Below are 25,824 nucleotides of genomic sequence, written 5' to 3'. Positions count from 1 at the left end.
GGGTTTTCCTGATAAAGTTTATAACTTTCTAAAGGACATATGAGAACAAATTAGCCAATTCACAAGAATGCAAGAAAGAGAAAAACATAGAAAAGAAGGACAAATACAAAATACAAAATAAGATAGAAATAAGCGCAAATGAATTAATGACCACAATACATTTAAATAGAAAAAAATGCTCCAGTTAGAAGACAGAAATTTGTCAATCTGGATTAAGAACAAATTCTAACACTAGCTATGTACTGCTTAAAAGAGTCACAACTAAAGCATAAGCATATAAAGGATTGAAAGTGATAGAACAGAAAAAAAACACATGAAAATAAGAACCTACAAAAAGGTAGGCAGCTATAGTAATGTAAAGCCAAACAGACTTCAAGGCAAAAAGCATTTGTAGAGATAAAGAGGGTCATAAAATAACAGTAAAATGTTCAATTTATCAGAGGGGACATAATAATTCTAAAGTAGTAAGCATCTAATAACACATCTTCAAATTATATAAAGCAACATTGATACAAATTACATGAAGAAATATGCAACTCACCCATTAGAATAGAGTAGCATAAAAATATTAGGTACCTAATATTAAATTAAACAACAATTTTATTAAACTGTGGAGAAAATTATAAAACTCTACTGAAATCAAATCTAGACAAAAGAAATAGCATGCTTATGGATTAGAAGACTCAGTACTGTAAAGATGTCAACTGTAGCCAAATTGATGTGATTTAATGAACTTCTAATCAAAATCCCAATTTAATTTTTTTGTTTTTTATGTTTCTGCTTTTTTCTGTGAATATTAACAATTTGATTCTAAACTTTATATGGAAATGCAAAGATCAACACCAAGGTAAGGGTATTTGCCTTATCATAAAAAGACATAATAAAGGTAGATATATTAAATTTGTGTCATATTAGTACAAGAATAGACAAATGGAACAGTAGAACAGATTAGAGAGACGGAAACAGGCTGTTACATATATGAACCCTTAATATAATATACATAACAGGTAGAATTAGGTATCCAGGGAAAAGATGGACTTTTTAATAAATGATGCTAGTTCAGTTGATTTTCCGTATTAAAAGAAGATGAAATCAGACTCTACCTTCCTATACACTATCAATTCTAGAGGGATTAAGCCTCTAAACATGAAAGGCAAAGGAAAATATTTAAAAATCATAAAGAATATATTTGTGACAAAAGGTTAGGTAAGGTATTCTTAAACAAGGTAGAAACAATGTGAAGGCAAAAAGGAAAGTATTAGTAATTAAATTAACATCAAGATTAAGAGCATTTATTTATGAAAAGATAACAAAATACCATCCAAAACTGAAAGAAGACATTTTGCAATGCATATAATTGACAAAGGGTTAGTTTCCAAATTGTATAAAGAATTCCTTAATTTTTTCATTCATAATAAACTTGTTTAAAGTTTTTATTTTAAATTTTATTAAAATTTAATTAAATTTTGGGATCCCTGGGTGGCGCAGCGATTTGGCGCCTGCCTTTGGCCCAGGGCGCGATCCTGGAGACCCGGGATCGAATCCCACGTCAGGCTCCCGGTGCATGGAGCCTCCTTCTCCCTCTGCCTATGTCTCTGCCTCACTCTCTCTCTCTCTATGACTCATAAATAAATAAAAAAATTAAAAAAAATTTAATTAAATTTAAATTTTAAAATTATATTTTACATTTAGTTACAATACAGTGTAACATAATATTTTTAAAATTCAATTTATTTAAACTTAAAAAAATCAAAACAGTTCATTCATTTCTCCCACCCTCCACCCCCTGGCTCTTGCAACCACAAGTCTGTCCTCTGTATCTCTAAGCTTGGTATTCGTTTGTCTATATTCTCTACATATAAGAGAGATCACATGATATTTGTCTTTCTCTGTCTGACTTATTTCACTTAGCATGATGCCCTTAAGGCACCTTAAGGACTTAAGGTCCATCCACGTTATTGCAAATGGTAATTTTCATTCTCTTTCAGGGCAGAACAATATTTCTATCTATCTATCTATCTATCTATCTATCTATCTATCTATTCATCCCAAGTAGTCCCACTTATTTATTTTTGTTTTTGTTGCTTTTGCTTTTGGGGTCAGATCCAAAAAGTCATGGCCAAGAACTATGTCAAAGAGCTTAACACATATCTTTTCTTCTAGGAATTTTATGGTTTCAGGTCTTATGTTCAAGTGTTTAATGTATTTCAAGTTAATTTTTGTGTATGGTGTAGGATAGTGGTCCAGTTTCATCCTTTGGCATGTGGCTATTCAATTTGCCAATACCATTTATTGAAGAGACTGTCCATTCCCCATTGTATATATATATACTCCTCTGTCATAAATTAATTTACCACCTATGCATGGGTTTATTTCTGGGCTCTCTATCCTGTTTTATTGATTTATGGGTCTGTTTTTATGCCAATACCATACTGTTTTAATTACTATGGTCTTGTACGGTAGTTTGAAATCAAGGAGCATAATGCTTTCTACTTTTCTTCTTTTTCTTTGGCTATGTGGGGTCTTTTGTAGTGACATACAAATAAGAGGATTGCTTGTTCTATTTATGTGAAAAATACCATTGGAATTTTGTTAGCAATAGCATTGAATCTGTATATTTCTTTTGGAAGTATGGACATTTTTATGATATTTATTCTTCCAGTCTGTGAATATGGAATATCTTTCCATTTATTTATATCTCCATCAATTTATTTCACTGATATCTTGCAGTTTGCAATATGCAGGTCTTCCATATCCTTGGTCAGATTTAGTCCTAAATATTTTATTCTTTTTGATGCAATTGTAAATAGGATTGTTTTCTTAATTTCTCTTTCTGATCATTACAATAAGGTAGCATAACAGATTTTTGTGTACTGATTTTGTATCCTGCAATTTTTATTAGTTTTAACAGTTTTTTTAATGGAGTTTTTAGGGTTTTCCATATACAATATCAAGCCATCTGCAACTAGAGTTTTACTTTTTCCTTTACAATTTGTTTGTCCTTTATTTCTTTTTCTTGCCTATTGCCCTGGCTAGGACTTCCAATACTATGTTGAATAAAATGGGAAGAGTGGACATACTGGTCTTGTTCCTAATCTTAGTGAAAAAGCTTTCAGCTTTTTCATCATTGAATATGTTAGCTGTAGGCTTATCATATATGCCTTTTATTATTTTGAGGTACATTCCCTCTATACCTGCTTTGTTGAGAGTTTTTATCAAAAATCATTACTGATTCTCAAAAAGGAATGCTTTTTTCTGCATCTATTGAGATGGTCTTATGAGGTTTATCCTTGTGATGTATCACATTGATTGATTTGAGGATGTTATGCCATCCTGGCATTCCTGGCATAAATCCCACTGATCATGGTGAATGATCCTGTTAATTACTGAATTTAGTTTGCTAATATTTTGCTGAGAATTTTTGCATCTATTCCAGGTTTAATGAAAATAGCTTATAAATATCCACTGGAGGAAAATAAGCCAAAGTAATGAGCAAAAAGCAAATACTAAACTGGCTTCAGTCAGGGCAAGGCATAGCAGCAAAGATAATGTTCCTTTCACAAAAAAAAGAAAGACACTATAAGACATGGTCCAGTTTATAAGAAATAAATCAAAATAAAGAACTAAAGAAGTGTAGAAATCATGATTTGTTAAAAATATTTATTTATTTGAGAGAGAGAGAGTGCAGAATATGAGATACAGTGAAGGCCGCAGAAAACATAATCTGCCACAGGAAAAAAAAGAGCTAAATTGATCTTCATTAAAATTAAAAATTTCTAAATTTTTTTTAAATTTCTGACCTTTGAAAGGCACTGTTCTGAAAATGGAAGGACAAACTACAGAGTGAGAATAAATATTTGCAACATGTATATGACAAAAGACTTGTATCCAGAATATATAACAAAATGCTATAATGCAATAAGAATTAAAAACAAACAAAAATGGGAGTAAGGGGTAATGGGGAGTTAATGTTTAATGGATATGAAGTTTCATTTTATTTATTTATTTTAAAAGATTTATTTGTTTATTTTAGACGGGGGAGGGGCAGTGGAAGAGGGAAAGAGAGAGTCTCAAGCAGACTCCCCACTGAGTGCAGAGACCGCCATGAGGCTCCATCTCACAATGCTGAGATCAGGACCTGAGCTGAAATCAAGAGTTGGACGATTAACCGACTGAGCCTCCCAGGCACCCCAGAGTTTCATCTTTGTGAAATAAAATGGGTTCTGGAGATTGGTTTCATAACAATGTGAATGTACTTAACATTATTAACCTGCACACTTAAAAATGGTTCAGATGGTAAATTTTAAGTCATGTGCCACAATTATTTTAAAAGATCTGAATAGTCCCTTTAAGAAAAAAGATCTAAAATTAGCCAATAAGCTCATCAAAAAATATCAACATCATTAATTACTAGGGAATGCAAGTTAAAACTTCAGTGAGACATGATTTTAGGATGGCTCAACTTTAAAAACTGACAGGATCAAGTTGGGGAAGATATGGAGCACAGGAATTCTCAAATATTGCTGGTGGTATACTCTGGAATATAAACTCAAAAATACATATCCCCACGTCCCAGCTACTCCAGTCCTACCTGAAAGTTACAAAAATATATTTCCAGAAATTACTAGCATAAGAATGTTTGTAGCACCTTCTCCTCCCCTCCCTGAAACAGCCTCTAACTAGAAACAGCCCAGGAGTCCATCAAGAGAAGAACAGATAAACAAATTATTGCTTCTTCATACAATAGAATGTTGCTCAGCAATACAAAGAAACAATTGCTAGGGATACACACAATAACCTGGATCAATTTTAAAAGCACTATGCTGAGTAAAACAAGACAGACATAAAAGAATACTTACTCTGTGATTCCATCTATACATGTCTTAAGAACAGGCAAAACTAATTTGCAGTGATAGAAATCAGTAGTTTTTGTCTGGCGAACAGATGTGACTAGTGTATTGTCTGGAAAGGGACACCAGGGAGCTTTTAGGGAGGATGGCAATGTCCTATCCTTTCATTTAGGTGATTGCTACACAGGGCAAACACTTCAAACGATACACTTAATATTTGTGAGCTTGCCCGTATGTATACATCGATAGGAAATACTAAACATTTTCTTTCATAGCATTTATTCAATTATGTAATTTAAAGTTTGATATTTCCTTATTAATACCTATGTTCTCTACTTGGGAAGTCAGGTGCTATTCTAATCTCTGTGAGTTAAACAGTTTACAAGAGAGACTAGTCTGTGCTCTCATGACATTTATAGTCTATAAAGGAAGGAGCTCTATTTGTCATGTGCACTATCTCATTCCCGGCACGGAGCATGGTGCTTGGTACATGTTGACACTAAATAAATATTTGTGAAGTGGATGAGTGGCTATACTGTGTAGGGAACCAAGGAAAAATGTTAGTTACCCAAAACTCATTCACTCATCACTCTCTCTTTCCCTCCTCTTTCTCCCAGCCCCTGTCTATTTTTCTTCAATATTTGCTATCCACTCTGATGAGTGTCTTGAGTGCCTGTATGCTGTATGGACATACAGATAAGGATCATGAGCCTGGAATCCCAGAAAAGTAATGGCACATGGACATATTCTAGGCTGGATGGAGCACTAGCCCTCCTCCACAAGAAGGTAGATTGAGGGCAGGACAGAGATTTTTCTCAAGAAAAGGACTGGATCTGTTAATGGGCCTGGACCGGTGTAACTTTGAGATTTTAGAATTCCGTTTCATAAAACCTCACCAATTCACATTTGGACCAGACCATTATGTCAGGTAATCCTAAAATAAAGCCCGATTTTTGAGTTAGCACATCATTCTCATGGGCCCACCAATATTTTATTTGTCCAGCTGATTAAATATCTGAAATGAGGATTACTCCAATTGAAACTGTAACCTTCAGTTGAAAGAGGAAAAACCAAAAGGAGGAAAAAAAAAAAGAGAGACTATATATTCTTATCTATGTAGACCAGTCTGGGGACATTTCAGAGGAGTCAATTATTAAAAGCTCAAAAAGTTTCCGATTACCAGGTAAATTTAGTAAAAAATCAGAAATAATTTAATGCTATCTTGCCAACATTCTTAGTTCTTTCACGTCCTGCAGCAACTTAAATTTAGAAAATAAAATCTTAAAGTAAAAAAGGTTGAAAAAAATTTTAAGAGTGATTTTAGATTGGACACCTCCTAAAGCAAGAGTCTGTATTTTGTGTTTCTCATGCTCTTTCCCACAAACCTGATTTGCCCCAGAATACTTAGCATCATGACAGGTGCTCAATAGCATTTACAACACACTAATTTTCTTACTATTTGAAATTTACTGGATACATTTCTACACTGGACATCATTTAGTTTTACAATCATAGCTCCCAAATAAAAAATTAATTAAATAGGTTAAGAAATAGTCTATTTTAAAATTGGGCTTCATCTACAAGTGACTTCTAGTATGAAAAATAAATGACTTGGTACTAGGAAAAGATTCTTTTACCTCCTTTTTCCCTTTTGGAAGTGACTGGATACTTGGACCTTGAGCTTTGGATATTTCCTTACATTACATCCACACCCAGAAGTAGTCAGACTGACAAATGCTTTCCAGCTAGGTTCACCCCTTCTATGAATTTTTTGCTTGTCTCTATTATAGTTCAACCATATTGCATTGAAAGAATTTGTTTACATATTTATATCTCATATCAGACTGAGCTCTTTGGGTTCAGGCACTCGGTCTTACATCCTTAGTATCTAGCAGAATGACTGTTGTGTACTATCTCCAGAGTCTGTAAGGATAGGGGTTCAATGAATGTGAAATAAGAACAGAAAGAAATGTACAAATATCATCAAAGAGACAGTGTCTAAACATTATATGTACTTACAATATAATTGAAGGATGTATCAGCAAGTACTGCAAACTGACGAAATAATGTGTGCCTAGTAAACATCTCATTTTTAAGGACATGAAAGCTGAAATAAAAGAAACAGTGAAATTCAAATGTATAGAAATCATAGGATAAAGCAGATTAATATTACATTCCTGTGGTTAGGTACCACAATTTTCATTGTGAAAGGAATACAAGTAAAAAATTTTAAATAGTAGTATGAATTTGTTACTTCTTTCATTCTTAGTTATTTTTTAAAGGTTTTATTTTAAGCAATTTCCACATCCAACATGGGGCTTGAACTTACAACGCTGAGATCAAGAGTCACATGATCTAGACTGAGCCAGCCAGGCGCCCTTACTTTTTCATTTTTATTTTTTTTTTTAAGATTTTATTTCTTTATTCATGAGAGAGAGAGAGAGAGAGAGAGGCAGGCAATGGCACAGGCAGAGGGAGAAGCAGGTTCCCCACTGAGCAGGGAGCCAGACATCTGGCTTGATCCCAGGACCCTGAGACCATGACCTGACCCAAAGTCAGATGCTTAATGGACTGAGGCACTCAGGTGCTCCTCAAACTGTAGTTTTAAAAATATTTCCCCCTAAAATAAACCTGGGCATCTTTCAGAAATGGCTGCTTCTAGATCTAAGGCAATAAATGTCCATAATAAAAGTTGAGCCTGGGACACTTTATTATTAAGGAAACCATCAAGGATCATGACAAAAGAACACACTAGTCAACCCTGAGAGGGCTCCCATTGACTTAAGATTTGAGAAATTGAGCATCAAAAATAATGATTATAATGTAATGAAACACAACATATATGTTAAAAATTGGGGAAATTCTCCACCTATCCAGATTGCAAATGATGCAAAGTAGGAGATTCATTCTCTGAAAAGCATGTTCTGGAGACAAAGCTGAAATTATGCTGGACAACCTTTGACTAGCCATGAGGAAGGAACAAAATAAGTCACAGTATTCAGTCACACGGAGGGGTCTTAGAAGAGACTGGGTGTGTCTCATGGATGGAAACTGCAGCAAGGTACCACTGCCTAGGGTGACTAGACAAAAAGACAGACAATCACAAATGTTGGATAGTATATAGAGAAATGGGAATCCTCATCCATTGTCTGTATAATTGTAAAATGGTGCAGCCACTTTGGAAAGCAGTTTTACAGTTCTTCAAAATGTTAAACATAGAATTATATATGACCTAGTAATTTCTTCCTTCCATAGGTGTATGCCTAGGAGAATTGAAAACACATATTCACACCAAAACTTGTACATGACTATTAATAGCAGCAGTATATATAGTAGCCCCAAAGTGGAAATAAGTAAAATGTTGAAACTCTGAAGAATGGGTAAACAAAATGTAGCCTATCCATGCAGTGGAATCTTATTTGGCAACTAATAGTAATGAAATACTGATACATTTCTACAACACAGATAAACTTGAAAACATTATGCCAAGTGAAAGAAGCCAGTCACAAAAGGTCACATATGGTATGATTCCATGTATATGAAATGTCCAGAACAGGCAAACACATAGGGATAGGAAGTAGATCAGTGGTTGCCAGGGATTGGGGGAAGGGGGGATACAGCGCAACTGCTAATGGATATGTAGTTCTTTTTTGGGTGGATGAAAATGCCCTGATTTAGAGAGTAGTAATTGTTGTTCAACTCTGTGAATACATTAAAAACCGCCCTTTAAAAGAGTGGTATGTAAACTATATGTCAATAAAGTTGTTTACAATAACTATTCTGTGTGTGAAAAAAATGGAAGCTTATGAAAAAGAAGGCAGAAAAAAGCAGAGCAATGATGATTTTAATATGACTATGATGAAGAAAATAAAGCAAAAGATGGGTAAAATAGATTTTAAAAAGGTGGCAAATTTCAGCAGAGAACTGGAGTCTATTTAAAAAAATGAGTGGTCATCTTAGAACTGAAACAATCATATATGATTTTAAGAACTCAGTACATGGGCTGAATAGTGGAATGGATACAGCAGGCCACAGGATTATTAATCTCAAAGGTAGATCAATAAATATAGAAATAAAGTAAAGCTTAGAGAGAAAAACAGGAAAAACCAGACAGGAGTGTAAAAAACATGTAGGTTGTAGTCAAAAGGAAAAAACTTACATATAATTAAAATCCTAGAAGAGGAGAGGCTGATAGCTGATATGTCTTGACATCTACATTGGAGGCTAGTACTCGATGCATTGGCATCATGAACACGTGTAGGGGAATAACTACTAGCACAGAATTTTATACTCAGAGAAAATATTCTTCAATAATGGGGACACCTGGGTTGCTCAGCAGTTAAAGCGTCTGCCTTTGGCTCAGGGTGTGATCCTGGAGTCCTGGGATTGAGTCCCATATTGGGCTCCCTACGTGGAGCCTGCTTCTCCCTCTGCCTGTGTCTCTCTCTGTCTCTTTCTCTATGTCTCTCATGAATAAATAGATAAAATCTTAAAAAAATAATGAAGGTAAAATAAAGACACTTTCCTATCAAGAAAAGCTGATAGAATTATTTGTAGGCAAACCTGCATTGAAAGAAAAACTAAAGAGAGCTGTTCAGACAGGAGGAAGATGATCCCAAGTGGAAAGATTGAAAACAAGAAGAAATAAAGAGCTCCCAGAGTAAAAATGTGGGTTAAAGTAAGTGAATACTGACTACACCAAACAATAATTGTAATGTTCGATGGTGTTAAAAATTTATACAGAATCAAAATGAAAATGCAGGTGGGGGCTAAATGGAGTTAAAATAGTCTAAGGTTCTAGAATTCCTTCATTTTTCTTTTTCATTGAAGTATAATTGACATACACTATCCTATTGGTTTCAGGTGTACAACATAATGATTCTAAGGTTCTAGAATTCTTGGGCAAGTATTAAATAGAAACTTGTAGAAGACTGGTAAGCAAAGGATGGGGGTTAAAATTTCAAAAAGAGAAAAGAATGAATAACAAGTCAATAGAAGGAAATATGGATTAAAAATATGTTGATTAGTCCAAAAGAAGGTGAAAAGGAGAGAAGAAGAAACAGGTTGGCCAAATAGCAAAAAATGTGTTAATTGGTAGATACAAACCAAGAATACCAGTAATCGCACTAAAAGTAAATGAAGTAGGCCAATTAAATAAATAAGACTGGGAGAACAGATTAAATATAAAAATAGGTTGAAAGAAAAAAGCTGGAAAAACCGCACCATGCAATCTTAATCAAAGAAGAATGATGCAGTTATATTAATATTAGATGAAGTAGACATTAAGCCAGGAAGGACTTTTACAGAGGGGAATGACTCATTGTGATACATAAAAATGATAACTTCATAGGAAGATAACAGGATCTAAATTTGTAAGTTTCCAGTAATGTAGCCATAAAATACTTAAAGGAAAAATTGACAGAAGTAAAAGAGAAATAGATAAATCTATAAGCATAACTGAAGATTTAATACCACTATCTTAATATTTGCAACTGTAGCAAAAATGTAAGTACATAAGAGATATAAAAAAAACACAATGGATAAATTGGACCTGATTGAAATATATAAAACGTTGCATCCATTGATATAATTCCTCTTCTTTAGAAGGGTACATGGATCATTTTTCAAAATCAACAATATGCTGAACATAAAACAAGTATCAAAAATCTTAACAGATTGAAATAATTCAGAGTAGGTTCTTTGAGCACAGTAGAATTAATCTAGAAACACAACTAGACAATCCTTAACATTTGTTTATTTAGAAGTGAAATAAAACATCACTTCTAAATAACCCATAGATAAAAGATGAAATAAAATAGAATTTAGAAAACATTTTATACTGAATGATAGTATGTAGCACGTCACATTTTGTGGGATTCAACTCCAGCAATGCTTGGAGAACAATACATAGTCTAAAATGTATATAGTAGAAGAAAAAAGTCTGAAAACCAATGATCTCAGCTTTCTTTTTAGGAAGAATAGCAAATCATACACAAAGAAAAGTAGAAGGAAGAAAATAATAAAGATAAGAACAGAAACTAATGAAAACAAATATATGAGAGAAATTCAACAAAGGAAAAATGATTTCTTTGGAATAAATAATAATACTGACCAACTTCTAACAAGACTGATCAATAAAACAGAAGAGAACACAAATTTTCAAAGTGAAACAGGGACCATCATTAGATCTTACAGATAATTTAAGTATATAATATGAGGATATTATGAACAACTTTAAGTCAATCAATTTGACAATTTAGTGAAAAGGTAAAATCCCTTTTTATTTTTTTAGATTTATTTATTTATTTTAGAAAGAGAAAGAGAGAGAGCACACGTGCACATGTGTGAGTAGGAGGAGGGGCAGGAGAGAATCTTCAAGCAGACTTCTTGCTGAGCAGGGAGCCAACACAGGGCTCGATCTTATGAGCTATGAGATCATGAAATGAGCTGAAACCAAGACTTGGATGCTTAACTGACTGAGACACCCAGATACCCCAGTAAGATTCCTTTAAAAGGACAACATGAAATATGAAATCTACTAGAAGTAGAAAATCAAAATAACTCAATGTCTATTTAATAAATTGCACGTTATTTAAAAACCTTCCTCCGCCAATGGCCAGTACACATGCGAAAATATGTTTATCATCACTCACAATCAAAGAAATGTAAATCCAAACTACAATGAGATATCACCTCACACCTGTCAGAATGGTTAAAATCAACAACACAAGAAACAACAGTTCTGGTGAGGATGGAGAAAAAGGAACATTTGTGCATTGTTGGTGAGAATGCAAACTGGTGTAGTCACTGTGGAAAACAGTTGGAGGTTCCTCAAAAAGTTAAAAGAAGAACTACCTCAGGATCCAATAATCATACTACTGGATATTTACCCAAAGAATACAAAAGCATTCAGTTGAAAGAATACATGCATCCCTATGTTTATAGCAACATTATTTACCATAGCCAAGACATGGAAACAGACTAAGCATCCATTGATTGATGAATGGATAAAAAAGATGTGGTATAAACACACACTGGAATATTATTTGGCCATGAAAAATGAAATCTTGCCATTTGCAATGACATGGATGGAGCTAGAGTATATCATGCTAAGTGAAATAAGTCAGAGAATAAGTCAGTCAAATACCTATGATCTCATTCATATGTGTATTTTAAGAAACAAAACAGACAAGCCAAGGGAAAAAAGAGAAAGACAAACCAAGAAACAGACTTTTTTAAAAGAGATTTTTATTTATTCATGAGAGACACACAGAGAGAGGCAGAGACATAGAGGGAGAAGCAGACTCCTCACAGGGAGCCTGATGTGGGACTTGACCCCAGGGTCATGCCCTGAGCCAAAGGCAGATGCTCAACCACTGAGCCAACCAGGCATCGCCCGAGAAACAGATTCTTAACTAGAGAGAACAAACAGATGATTCCCAGAGGGGAGGAGGATGGGGGGGGGGGGGATGATGGGTTAAACAGGTGATGGGGATTAAAGAGGGCGGTTGTGATAAGCACCAGGTGATGTATGGAAGTGATGAATCACTAGGTTGTACAACTGAGATTAACACCAGCACTAACACTGTATGTTAACTAGCTGAGATCAAGAACTTAAAAAATTTAAAACCTTCCCCAAGAGAATGATAAACATTAACTTTAGGATAGATTACATTGGAGGAAGAAGGGGCACAAGGCCCTGGATGGGCACACAATGGCTGCTAATCCTTTATCTTGTGGTGAGAACACATGTGTTCACCATACTGTTATCGTTATACTATACTGATGTATCTTAAGTATTCTTCTGTAATATATTAAATGTTGAACCAAAAAAGAATTAAGAGTAACATGTTTTTTTAGGGTCAGAAAGACCTATGTCCATTCCTGAGATCTGCCACTCATTAGCTATGTGAATTCTGACAAATTATTTAACTTCTTTGAACTTCAGTTTCCTCATAAGTGGGGTTAGCAATTTTGTTTTGAGAGAGAGAGAGAGAGAGAGAGAGAGCAAGCAGGGTGGGGGAGAGGCAGAGGGCAAGGGAGAGAGAGGATCCTCAAGCATACTGCATGCTCGGGGTTCCATCTCACAACCCCAAGGAGCATGACCTGAGCTGGAATCAAGAGTTGGATGCTTAAGCGACTGAGCCACCCAGGCACCCAGGAGTTACTCTTTTTAACTATCACCTACAGTCCCAATAAGGATTTGACATATGCAAAGTGATTAGCATTGTCTCTGACACTATGTAGTAAACTAAAACATTAATTGTATACATTCAACACACACATAACACATTAACACACAATGTTAGTTGTTAAACTGCCATTTTGAATGTAGTGAATGGCATGCCCACTGTGTCGTTTGCCCCCATGGGCAGATTTCTATGAGAGGTGATATGAATCTCTCCAGCCCTGAAGGGAAACTGGTGACTTTTTTAGCTGAAGAGATAAATTGTACAACTGATTCCTTGTTCCTTTAGATGCTGCATGTTATCGCCCTTGTCAATACAAAGCATCAACCAGAGTTACAATAGTGGTAACCGATTCCTGACTTTTCCTCTGCCCCCAATTCAACTAGAACATGTTGGATACATATTTGTTAAATGAATGAAGAAATGAGCAGATAAATGAATTCAGTACTGTACACTGAATATGCAGGCAAAAGGCTCTGGTGATTCTGGCCTGGCTTCTTATGTGTTTGTCTTGTCTTGAAAATATTCTCATGAAGTTCTTCTCTTCCCTTCAGTCCCCGCAAAGGCAGACACCACGTCCTCCCCCACCAACAAAATATTCCACTTTGACCCACTCTGGATTGGTGTGGAAATGGACCCAGAGGGGCTGAGAAGTGGAAAGTATAGAGTACTCTTTCTTTCTGACCATATTCCTGCTGTACATCTAGATGCTAGTCCTGCATAAGAGGAAGGGGCTTCACATCTTGTGTTTTTAAAAAAGATTTTGTTTATTCATGAGAAACACACACACACAGAGGCAGAGACATAGGCAGAGGGAGAAGCAGGCTCCCTGGGGAGCCTGGGAGCCTGGGAGCCTGATGTAGGATCAATCCTAGGACCCCTGAATCATGATCCAAGTCAAAGGCAGATGCTCAACCACTGAACAACCCAGGTGCCCCTCACTTCCTGGTTTTGCTGGGATTTTTCCTTCTTAGCTTAAGAAGTGCGCAACTGTCAGTGATGTACTGTGGTGCTCACCCTGGCACTTCAGTTGATAATTTCCTGCTCCCCAGGCCAGTCTGTGGCCACCATCCAGTGGGCCAGAGATACACATGCTGCCATGGCATCTGAATCTCAGCCTTGATGGGAGAACTCTTCCAAATTTTGTTCCTGCCATAAATACTTTTCCTCACCCCTAGAGGCAGACTCTTCTTCCTACATTGTTATCCTTCTATCCTTTAGAGTTCTCTTTACCTCTTTTCACAGTTAACCACCTTCTATTAGTTAATACTCCTTGATATTAAAATTTCCCTGTTGAGGTCTGTCCTGACGGAACCCTTACTCATTCACCCAACATGCTCTATTTTTCTCTACCCACATTGACTCTTAGCTGATCCCATTTAGTCTCATGGGTTTAAGTATCACTTATACTTAATGCATCTCAAACTTATGCATGTAGCCTAAACTTTCTTCTGAATTTCAGACTCTCATGGTCATGAATGCCTATTTGATGTCTACTTTCAGGTGATTAATAGATATCTTAAATGGATATAAAAAATTGAACTGATTTCCCTCTGAAACATGCTTGCCTATCTCAGTGGGAGGCAACTCCCTCTTTCCTGTCCCTTAGGTAAGACCCTGGCATCCATCCTTGATGTCTTTCTCTTTTACCTTAGATGCAATGTTTCAACAATCCTATTGAGCTTACTTTTATTTTATTTTTTTAAAATTTTTAAAAATTTTTAAAAATTTTTAAATTTTTTTAAAATAATAAATTTATTTTTTATTGGTGTTCAATTTGCCAACATACAGAATAACACCCAGTGCTCATCCCGTCAAGTGCCCCCCTCAGTGCCCGTCACCCATTCACCCCCACCCCCCACCCTCCTCCCCTTCCACCACCCCTAGTTCATTTCCCAGAGTTAGGAGTCTTCATGTTCTGTCTCCCTTTCTGATATTTCCTACCCATTTCTTCTCCCTTCCCTTCTATTCCCTTTCACTATTATTTATATTCCCCAAATGAATGAGACCATATAATGTTTGTCCTTCTCCGATTGACTTATTTCACTCAGCATAATACCCTCCAGTTCAACAATCCTATTGAGCTTACTTTTAAAATAGACCCAAATTTTAATCATTCCTCAACTTCTACTGCCCCCATCCCAGACAAATTACCATTGTGTTGTGCCTGAGAATTGGGTTATTATTTCCAGAGCTCCTAATTTTTTCCCCAGCTTTTTCTTGGGCTTCTCTGTGGCCTATACTCAACACAGAGATCAGAGTAACGTTTTGAAGACAGAAAACCAGATTGGGTTTCTCCTCATTGGCAAAGATACTCAGATGCAGTTTTAGGGCACAAATTTATCATTCTGAATATTGATAAATAAAGGGAGTCAAACATTTATCTTGCCTTCTTTGTATAAACTATATTTTAGGGTAACCAAATGGTGGAATTTTTTTCTCTAATAGAATTTTAGCTGATAAATTCTGAAGGAAAGATAGAATATCACCAATTTGCAGCCCTTAATGAAATATTGGATCATAGTTTACAGTTAAATTATGTAGAGAAAGGTCAGTGGCGAAGCTTAAAATGTATGGATTAGGCTAACACTTGAATAGAATAACATTATTGAAAAAAACCACATTATGTTCCTGATGATGTGATGCAATAGGAATTTCATAGTACTTCCAATGAAGTAGTCTTGCCTAAAATATTGAACCTGAGTCTAATTAAGCACCCAGTATTAAACATCAGTTTGTAGAAAATACAGTGATAGAATAGGCAAATGATGCCACACACACACACACACACACACACACACACACTTAACCAAATCCATAATATGAGACATCCTATTTAACAAATGGGCATATTTATCTAGCAAATCAATGGATTGGAAAGTGGGACCATTATTACAGGGAAAAAAAACTATTTAAGACACATAACACCCAAATGCAGTGGTTCAACTGGATCCTGATTTATTTATTTATTTATTTATTTATTTATTTATTTATTTATTTATTTTTGGATCCTGATTTAAATAAACAACTTTAAAAGATTCTTTTGAGATAATCAAGAAACTTGAATATATGATTTGGTGGTCATTGAATAATACCAAAGAACTTCTGTTACTAACTGTATTAGGTGTCATAATGTCACAGCAGCCATTAAGAGAGAAAATTTTCTTATTAAAAAAAAAAAGCTAGCTATTTCCATATCAAAGTGAAATTCCAAATCTTCTACTTCATTGACTTCTTACACAGCTTGCCCCTCCTTACTCCACTCCAGCCACCTGGTTTCTTCACAGTCCTTGAAACATAGGAAAGCTCCCACCTCAGAGCCTTTGTATCTGCTGCTGTTCCCGCTGCCTGGAATGCTCCTCCAGACAACCACATCGTTGGCTCCATCATTCACTTCAGGTTTCCACTCAAATACCACCTTACTAGAAACACCTTTTCTGACCACCATCTGTAAACTAGCAACCCCTGCCTTGTACTGCAGGGGCACAATGTATCCTATGTCAATCTGACATATTATATATTTACTTGTTTATTATGTTTTCTTCCAATAGGAGGTAAGTTCTGTGAGGGTAGAGATTTGGTTATTTTGTTTACTGCTCTATCTCCAGAATCTACAAAGGTGAAACAGTAACTTTAATGGGCTCCTGTTGGGAGTGTAAGTGTTATAGCCTCTCTGGAGAACAATAGAGCCTGTTTTACTGGACTAAGGTGACCATGTCATTTATCATCCAATTCAGGATGATAAATCTGCAAATAGAAGGAAATGCTATTGAGAATGGTACTAGGAAACCAGCTTAAACCAGAATCAGCCCAGGAAAATTAAAATGTTTGGTCATCGCAACAGAATCCAACCATCCTACTCCATATGTACGAAAAGAACTCCTGCCGAACCTTGAGAGGAAATAGGATAAGAGGGTGCTGGCAAAAACCTGGCTGACCACCAGAAATGGAATAGATTAGTAACACGACATAAAGACATACTATGGAATACTATGCAGTGCTCAGAAAAATAACTGACTGGATACAGAGCAGTATGGATGGAAATTTTTTAAATAGTGTGATCTATTTCCTGCACATCTTGGTTGCTTCTGAGTTTGGCAGTTATGAATAAAGCTGCCACCAGCATCCCTGTCTGCTTGGCTTTTGATTCCAATTCCCCTCACCTCCCATGCTGGGAAACTGTGTCTTGGATCACCATCAGCTGAACACTCTGAACTTCATGAGTCAACCCCTCACCCCACACCATCCCCTCACCTGCCAAGGCCTAGCTTTTGAGAAGACTTAAGAAAGCTTAATTGAGAAGAAGGCACAAACTCCCCTCCCCCCCAAAAAAAAAAACACCTGAGTGGGGCACCTGGGTGGCTCAGTGGTTGAGCATCTGCCTTTGGCTCAGGCTGTGATCCCGGGGTCCTGGGATCCAGTCCTGCATCGGGCTCCCTGTGGGGAGCCTGCTTCTCCCTCTGCCTGTGTCTCTGTCTCTCTGTCTCTCTGTCTCTCATGAATAAATAAATAAAATCTTAAAAAAAAAAGAGTGTCCCAAACTCCAGAATTATTCTGATTTGGCCTTAGTACTTCTTGTGAAACTTGAATTTCATAGACAATGAAAATGAATGTGTTGCATGGCCAGAAGAGACAACAAGCGACCAAGGGTGACTCTTCTTTTTCCCTCCACACTACACTCTGACATGGTCTGAGAACAAGGACATAAGAGTCTAACCCACCAGGGGTGAAACTAACAGGACCGGGAAGTGCAGGTGTACCGGGGAGCGCAGATGTACTGGGGAGCCCAGGTGTACCAGGGAGTGCAGGTGTACTGGGAAAGGTCCTAGGACTCCTGGACTTGCAAGGCAAGCCAGACGCCTGAGAAGGGAGGAGTGCGGAGAGAAGAGGAAAGAAGGAACAGCCTAGGGTTCCCGTTTACCTAACTTTCCCTGCCTCCCAAATCCAAGAATGAGGGGGTTTCTAAGTTTCAAAGTGAGGAGAAGAGGGAGGGAATTAGAGCACAGGGAGCGTGCTGACTTGGACTGGGGCTGAATATAAATCATGAATCATCTGAGAAATGGTTGGATTAGACTTTTACCTTGAATGGCCAAGGTGAAGTTTTTCCTCTACGAGAAAAAATGATGGGTTCTGATCCCTGTTACAATGAATCCAAATGGCCATTCTAGCCATAGAGATCTGGGACTGTACAGTTCATCTCCATCCCACACTGTGATGCACTACTCTGGACATGCACACTCTCTAGGTTATACATCATCTTGCACGAAACTTGGCAATGCCACCTCACCTGACAGATGACAGTCGATTAACTGAGGCACACAGAGAAAACATGTAATCATACTTCTTGCTATTCCAAATATTTAAATATCAATGTAAAGTCTGCATAGACCAAAATGATGAATATGACTGTCAACATCTTGATTAATAGCAAATCAACCTGTAGTAAAGCTGAGACATTCTTGTCCATGGTCATTGAAATATGGGATGAATCTCATGGGGACAGATCCAAGGTAAATATTAAGATCAAAGTGAACCCCACTGGGGCTCCTGGGTGACTCAGTCAGTTAAGCATCTGCCTTTGGCTCAGGTCATGATCTCCAGGTCCTGGAATCCAGCCCCACATTGAGCCCCACATTGGTTCCCAGCTCAAGGCGAGGAGGGGGAGAGGTGGGGAGGGTGGGGCATGGTGTCTGCTTGTCCCTCTCTCTGCCCCTCCCCCATTCATTCTCCCCACTTCAAACAAATGCAATCTTTAAGAAAAAACAAAATTAACAAAGTGAACCCCACAGAAATAAGCAAGGAAAAGATGTGAAGCACAAGCAGGAACTCAGCACAGAACATTTTACCTCAAGGAGGAGATCTTTCCCTGGCCATCTGGTGGTATTTCTGCTATCTTGTGGATTCTCCATGTACCACCTGGGACTATTTCAGGATGATGTCTGCAGTTCTGCAGCAATGTATAGATTTTTGTTTTTTTCTCCTCTCTCTCATACACACTCACAGTAATAGTGTGCCTTATGAAGTGCTGTGCAAATGTAGGGCATTACCATCGTATGAAGCCCTGTGTGAGTCTCATGCTTGACCTATGACATCGGACCACCACTGAATCCATCCTGTCTCAAATGCTCCTTGACTGTAAGAAAATTTTGCAAAGGAAATTCCAACATATGATAAAGACAGGAGAATCTGGGTGACATTATGGCAGGAAACAAGAGAATAGAATGTAGATGTTTTATATTAACAATGTTAGGACAAGGAAAAAAATAGGCTTTTTCTCTACTTGGTGTTGCTTTTATAGTGTCACTTACTTCACTTTTAACAAGACGAAGGTTACATAGGGAAGATAAAATGATTATGTGAGTAAAAGATCTGAGAATTAAGAAATCGGGAGCTGTGTTGTCTGTAAAAAAGGTAGAGGACACAGGATATAAAACAATTTTACAAAGAAGATATAGACCAGTTAAATATTGTCATGTGCAAATGAACAGGAAACTGTTTTAATAGCCCTGCGAAGGAAGATGACTATCGAGGTTCAATTAAATCAGGTATCAAGAAGAGTCTGTCTCTCCCATTAATCCTTTAAAATTGAAATATGGAGGGACGCCTGGGTGGCTCAGCAGTTGAGTGTCTGCCTTCAGCCCAGGGCGTGATCCTGGGTCCAGGATCCAGGTCCACATCAGGCTCCCTGTGAGGAGCCTGCTTCTCCCTCTGCCTGTGTCTCTGCTTCTCTCTTTGTCTCTCATGAATAGATAAATAAAATCTTTTTTAAAAAATTTGAAATATGGAGATAACGAATGAAATAGAATCTTGAATTATTTTTCCTTTGAAGTGACTTCAAAAACTCTTCTATTATAGGCCAGTTATTTTGCACTTCTTGTTAAAAGTGCATACTGGCATTTTATATTGATTAACATGTACAGAAGAATGCAAAGCTCCCAAATTCCTTCAAAGATGATTAGTCACATTTCTATAAACAGAACTTGTATCTATCACCACATACCTATTCTTGAGAATGTAGAATTTCTTTTCCCAGTTTTTGCTTATCCGATCTGACTCTTTTTTATATCTGTAATAAAGTTATAGATGGTTAAATGTCGTATTAGCTACAAATGAACAATTATGCTTCATTATCACCAGTACCTTTCTGTCTTCTTTCTCTCGTTTTCTAAATTAGCCTTTAGTATTTGTATTTGCTCCTCCAAAATACGTTTGTCTTCAGTCTTTCAATAGAAAACACATCACAAAGTGAATTACATGAGTATACTGCTTCTCCATAAATCTGTGAAGTTCTATTAAATAACATGCATATTCTACTTATCAAAAATAATTTGAGGGAATTGTGAGTTACATTTACTTGCAAATCCCCATGAATTGCAAGAATTAAAGATCCCATCCTCCATGTCCTGTAAGTGATTCATTTAAAGGCAGCCAACTTTAGGCAATATTACAAAGTAATCAAAACTTACCTTCATCACTCTTCCCCCTACCAGGTATCCCTTTTCCTATATCTTGTTTTCCCTCTCTTATTGTGACTTCTCTCCATGCTCATTTTAGGCAGGAGCTCCTCCAGTTACTCTTTTTTTCCTTTTCTTTCTTTCTTTCTTTCTTTCTTTCTTTCTTTCTTTCTTTCTTTCTTTCTTTCTTTCTTTCTTTCTTTCTTTCTTTCCCAAAACTATTCTCAGGAAAGGACCTGACCAAACCAATCACATTAGAGCTTCTGTCATCCATTTCTCAGTATTGTTTATATTTCACAAGAGGACAAAATTTGGCAAAAGGAATTAATCTCTAATAGTGGAATTGTAGGCATTGAATGAATGAGAGAGATTTCTTTGGCTCCAGTTGGGATGTACCCCAGAATCAGACTCCAGTGGGAATCAGGCCCTTTGTCTCCTCAGAAGACTGACTCTCAGTGTAGCTTTCAAAGTCATTCCCACTTCTTAAGAACAGCCAGCATCAATATAAACAATAAGCATATTAATAATAATGGTCACATTAGTCTTTATTATTATACCTTAGCCACTGATAATTTTACTTTCTTTTCTTCATGCACCGCAACTGGTTTTTCATGCCTCACCTGCCATGAAAATAAACCAAAGTAAATATAGCATTCCAAATCAATGCATACAGATGTGGTTTTCTGCAGCTTAGAGACAGGCAACTGAGCCTTAAAATATGCCAGCCATAGTCCCACAGGGGTCTTCTCTGCCTTTTCTAATTTATAAAGCCCAGTGCTTTTATACATTGCATTTGTAACTGAATAATCACAGCCCATTAAAACCAACTTTCCCACTACCATCTTTTTAAGTGCATTTCCCTGCACTTATATGTTGGCCAAATTTTACTATTATACTTTTTTAAAAAATGAAGTAGGCAGTTATCACTTAGTGAAGTAACAAATTTTAAGAAAGTTTATTTTAAATGATATAATGACTTTCCACTACTGTATCTCTCTGATAAGAACAGATGGCAGTGAGAAAGCATACTAAATATAAAAATCTGCTTGGTTAGCTACCTCTGTGTTCTTACACAAAAGACAGAAAAAGGTACTCCTTATTACTACCATTATGTCTCTGGTGGGTTCTGTGACCCCAAAGGCCCTGCATCTGTTGCCTATCTTGGTGAGGTGGGCTCTACCCAGAAGGGCTTGGAGCCCCATCTGGGAACAAGAGCTAGAGTGTTCTACAGAATAAAGTAAAAGGAACTTAGAGCTAGCTCCCCCTGAGTAATTAGAAGTAAGGACTGGGGAAAGAGAGAGAGAGAGAGAGAGAGAGAGAGAGAGAGAATGGCTGGGCAAGACCACAGACTGGAGGTGCTAATGTGTGGTGAAGCCTCAGGTGACTGGTGTCCAGGGGTGATGTCCACTATTCAATTTGAAATAGCATCTCGGTGATGTAAACTGTGCCTGTCACTTACCTTCTTCAAACTCCTCAAATTTACAGGGGTCCCGTGAGTAGTTGGGTCATTTTAGTAGAAATTGCAGAACTGTACTGAATTCAAGGTCTTATTAAACAAAGTGGGAACTGGGGTGGCAAGCAGCACATAATGAAACTCTGAAACTGGCTTAGTTCGATGGAGGAGGGAGCCAGACAAAGCAACGACCACCACAAGATGCCATGGACATCTGCAGAGAACACAGGACATGCTCTCTAGGTTGCCACAAAGCATGGAATGTGCATTTGAACCAATCTTATTTATATCTGAAGGAATAGAGAGAACCTAGTGGACATCAGCTGCCACAAATAAAAATAACAAAGTTTGAAGTAACAGCCATAAAAGCTATAGTTTATTGAGTGCCTACTATATGCCAGGCACTTCACACTGTTTATTTCTGAACACTAAGCTACTGACTTCTTCATTCATATTCCATTAATTTTTTAAAAAGATTTTATGCATTTATTTGAGAGCGAGCGAGCACACGCATGCGCAAGCAGGGGGAGAGGCGGGGTGGGGAGGGAGAGGGGGAGAATTTCAAGTAGACTCAATGCTGGGCACGGAGCCCCTATTAGGGGCTCAACCCTACTACCCTGAGATCAGGACCCGGCCAAAATCAAGAGTCGGCGCTCAACTGACTGAGCCACCCAGGTGCCCCTCCTATTACTTTAGATTTTTCATGATAGATCATGCATGCATGTATTTTTTTAAATGAACTGCAAATAGCATACATAAACCTGAAACTCTCACTTCCCAGAAGCTAAGATTTGGTTTGCTCATTGTGTTTCATTTTCATTTTTCTCATCATTATTATAAATATATAACAGCCTTTTTTGATTTGGGCTTCTTCACGAATAGAGATGAAGCATTTAAAGCATTCACATTACCTTCCACCTTCTCTCTCTCCCTCACATGCCTAGGTGTTTTTTAATTTGCAAATGTTTAGCTTATATCATAGTTGCCTTTATTATCATTTCAAAATATGTCAACATCTGTATTTTGACTTAACTCCCTGCTGTGAAAAATGGGAAATTTATTTAGTCTTCTTTTCTCCCCAACACTCCTCTCTCTCAACCTCCCAGTTTTTGGAAGGAATGCTACTTTTACAATGTTAAAGTCTATAGGATTGTTCTCAAACTATAATTAAGTGCCCCAAACTTTATCTACACTGATTCTAAAAAGTGAAATGTGTTTTTGTAAATATTATTTACTATAGGACCAAGTAGTGTACTTGGCTTCATAGGGACAGAAATGTAAAACTGTAACTAAGCTTTGCCACTGAAAGGAGGCTTTTCCCAGTACTGGTCTAATGTGACAACTTTTAATTTTTGTAGCTCCCCTTACTTCTGAGTCACACTGACTTTCTCCTTCTTGTGTCCATATCATCCTGCATATTGGATTCTTTCTGTGTTTGGTTAAAGTATTTCTTGAGTAATTTCTTTTTGACAAGTTCCAAGTATAATAAACTTTCCGAGTTTTTCCATATTCAAAAATATCTTTATTTTTCTTACATACTCACTTGAGACTTCAGTTGGATATAAGAATTAGGATTCAAGAATTTTTCCTTTTGAAAACTTTGCTTTATTTTCCTGCAGCAATCAGTAATGCCGATGAGAAAAGTAGTTTCCTTGGTTTTGTTCTGTTATAGATAAAGTGTCTTCGTCACTTTTTAATTCTTAGAGACCTAAAATTTCACCAGGATGTACCTGCTATTTTCATCAATTCTAAGACATATTCTGTGTCCCACCCAGTGTTTTAACAGCTTTGAAATTGAGATGGCTTACAACTGGTGTGCACATCACAATTCAATAGGCTGCAGTTTTGCCTTGCTAGTGGTACACAAAATTAAAATGTCTTACCACCATTGGCATCTGAGATTTGATAAAGTACAATAGATACTCTGCTTTTCTTTTGAATCCTGCTCAGCACTTGATGGGCCCTTCCATCTGACTTTTAAGGTCTCTTTGCTTTAGTTTATGGAAATTTTCTTTTATTTACTTTCATTGTACCTGTCTTGCTTCCTGAAAACTCTATTAGAAAGGTATTAGACCTCTTGCTTGGATCCATCCTCCATATTTTAACTTTTCTCATAATTTCTGTCTGCCATTTTGCACTATTTTCTAAGTGACATTGTTCACTTAGTCTTCCAAATTATTTTTTAAAAAGATTTTATTTATTTATTTGAGAGAGAAAAAGAGCGAGCACACACAAGTGGTGGCAGGGGCAGAGTCCCAACCCAACGTGGGACTCAATCTCACAACCCTGAGATCATGACCAGGGCCGAAATCAATAGTCAGACACTTAACCAACTAAGCCACACAGGGCTCTTCCAGGTTATTAATTGGGTTTTCAGCTGTGTCAATTCTATTATTCAGCCATTGCTGTCTTCTTGTTGTTGTTGCTGTTATTGTTACTTCCAAGAAATTATTCCTTCCCTGAGACAGTTCCTTTCTCACAGCTGTCTGTCCTTCCTTAATGGAGAAGTTTCTCATGAATGTTTCCCAAAATATATTTATGTTAAAAATGTCTTTTAAGTTCTTGCCTGTCCCCTGAGTTAACCATTTCCTATAGAGCCAATGCTGTTTGTTCTCTTTCTTCTTTCACTCACTAAATATTTGCTGAATTCCTACTGTGTGATGGGAAACTTCTAGGAACCGAAGATACAATAAAAAGCAGAACAGGGCTGAAGTAGAAGGCACATATTTGAGATGCATTATAAAAGAGGTAGAACTTAGGGCATTCTTTGAATAAGAAGGAAACTGCTCATAATTGCTTATTTGGGCAACTAGATGGACAATGGAACCATTCACTAAGAAAAGAAAAAATAATTGGAATAGGGCAATTTTGTGTGCTAGCATTATTTTCTTATTTAATGAAAAATAATTTGGTAAGTTCAGATTCAAATACTTTGAGTTTGAGAAACCCATGGCACATTCAAATGAGGACATATAGGGACGCCTGGGTGGTTCAGTGTTTGAACGTTTGGCTTCAGCTCAGGGTGTGATCCTGGGTCCTGGGACGAAGTCCCACATCGGGCCCCCTGCAAGGAGCCTGCTTCTCCCTCTGCCTATGTCTCTGCCCCTCTCTCCGTGTCTCTCATGAGTAAATCAATAAAAATAAAAAACAAACAAAGGAGGACATATAATAGGCAAGCTTGGAATCTGGAATTTGGGCATGGGGTTCATCCTAGAGATATAATTTGGAGTCACCAATAATTTGGCTGAAGCTGAAGACTTGGAGAAGGCCATTCATAAAGTTTAGAGAGAGAGAAAAGCAGAAGGTCTGGGATAGAAGCCTGTGTGCAGGGGTGACTGACCTGCAGTTCTGACTTATTCTTCACTGACAGGGACTTCCCAAACCTGGACTCTAACCTGCTGCTGTTACCTTAGTTCTCTAAACTCTTAACTCTCACTCCATCAGTCCTCACAGTCCTGGAGGGCCCTATGGTGGCCTTAGAACTACCCAGATAAATGTTCCTTTAATTGTTGACACACTGTCTCAAACTCCCTACAAGAAACCACCAACTACTGCTACCAACACTGTGACTCAGTCTTCTCAAAGCCCATGTGACAGGAAGCTAGACCAATAACAGCAATTTAATTAAAACAACAAAAGCCTTTGTTATTATTAGCCCTCCTTGGATTCAAAAAAGTGAGGAACATCACAGTGGCATATACACTTTTTAGAATCTTCCCAACCTATTTGTTCTCAAAGAGCACAATCCACTCGAACAGCCTCTCTTCCCCAGGCAGAAGGAGAGTGAGTTGACTGTCATTTGGTCAATAATGGACCAAGGAAATCACCTGTGTGGCTCAGTGGTTGAGAGTCTGCCTTTGGCTCAGGTCGTGATCCCA

General features: G+C 37.2%; 1 protein-coding gene across 1 annotated transcript in view; it reads right to left on the bottom strand.

Moving 5' to 3' along the window:
* The window catches only part of C5H10orf67 (chromosome 5 C10orf67 homolog), a 194,214-nt gene that overhangs the window by 27,462 nt on the left and 140,928 nt on the right, over positions 1–25,824 (bottom strand). Inside the window, exons 12-15 of the mRNA XM_072825143.1 lie at positions 21,051–21,113; positions 20,180–20,259; positions 20,040–20,105; positions 6,870–6,957 (exon numbers count right to left, since the gene is read on the bottom strand). Coding sequence (XP_072681244.1) covers positions 6,870–6,957; positions 20,040–20,105; positions 20,180–20,259; positions 21,051–21,113 — 297 coding nt within the window. The remainder of the gene's footprint in view (positions 1–6,869; positions 6,958–20,039; positions 20,106–20,179; positions 20,260–21,050; positions 21,114–25,824) is intronic.

Source organism: Canis lupus, chromosome 5, assembly GCF_048164855.1.
Source record: "Canis lupus baileyi chromosome 5, mCanLup2.hap1, whole genome shotgun sequence".
Classification (NCBI taxonomy): Eukaryota; Metazoa; Chordata; class Mammalia; order Carnivora; family Canidae; genus Canis; species Canis lupus.
Note: the sequence above shows the minus strand (reverse complement) of the source record. Positions and strands in the feature narration are given on the sequence as shown.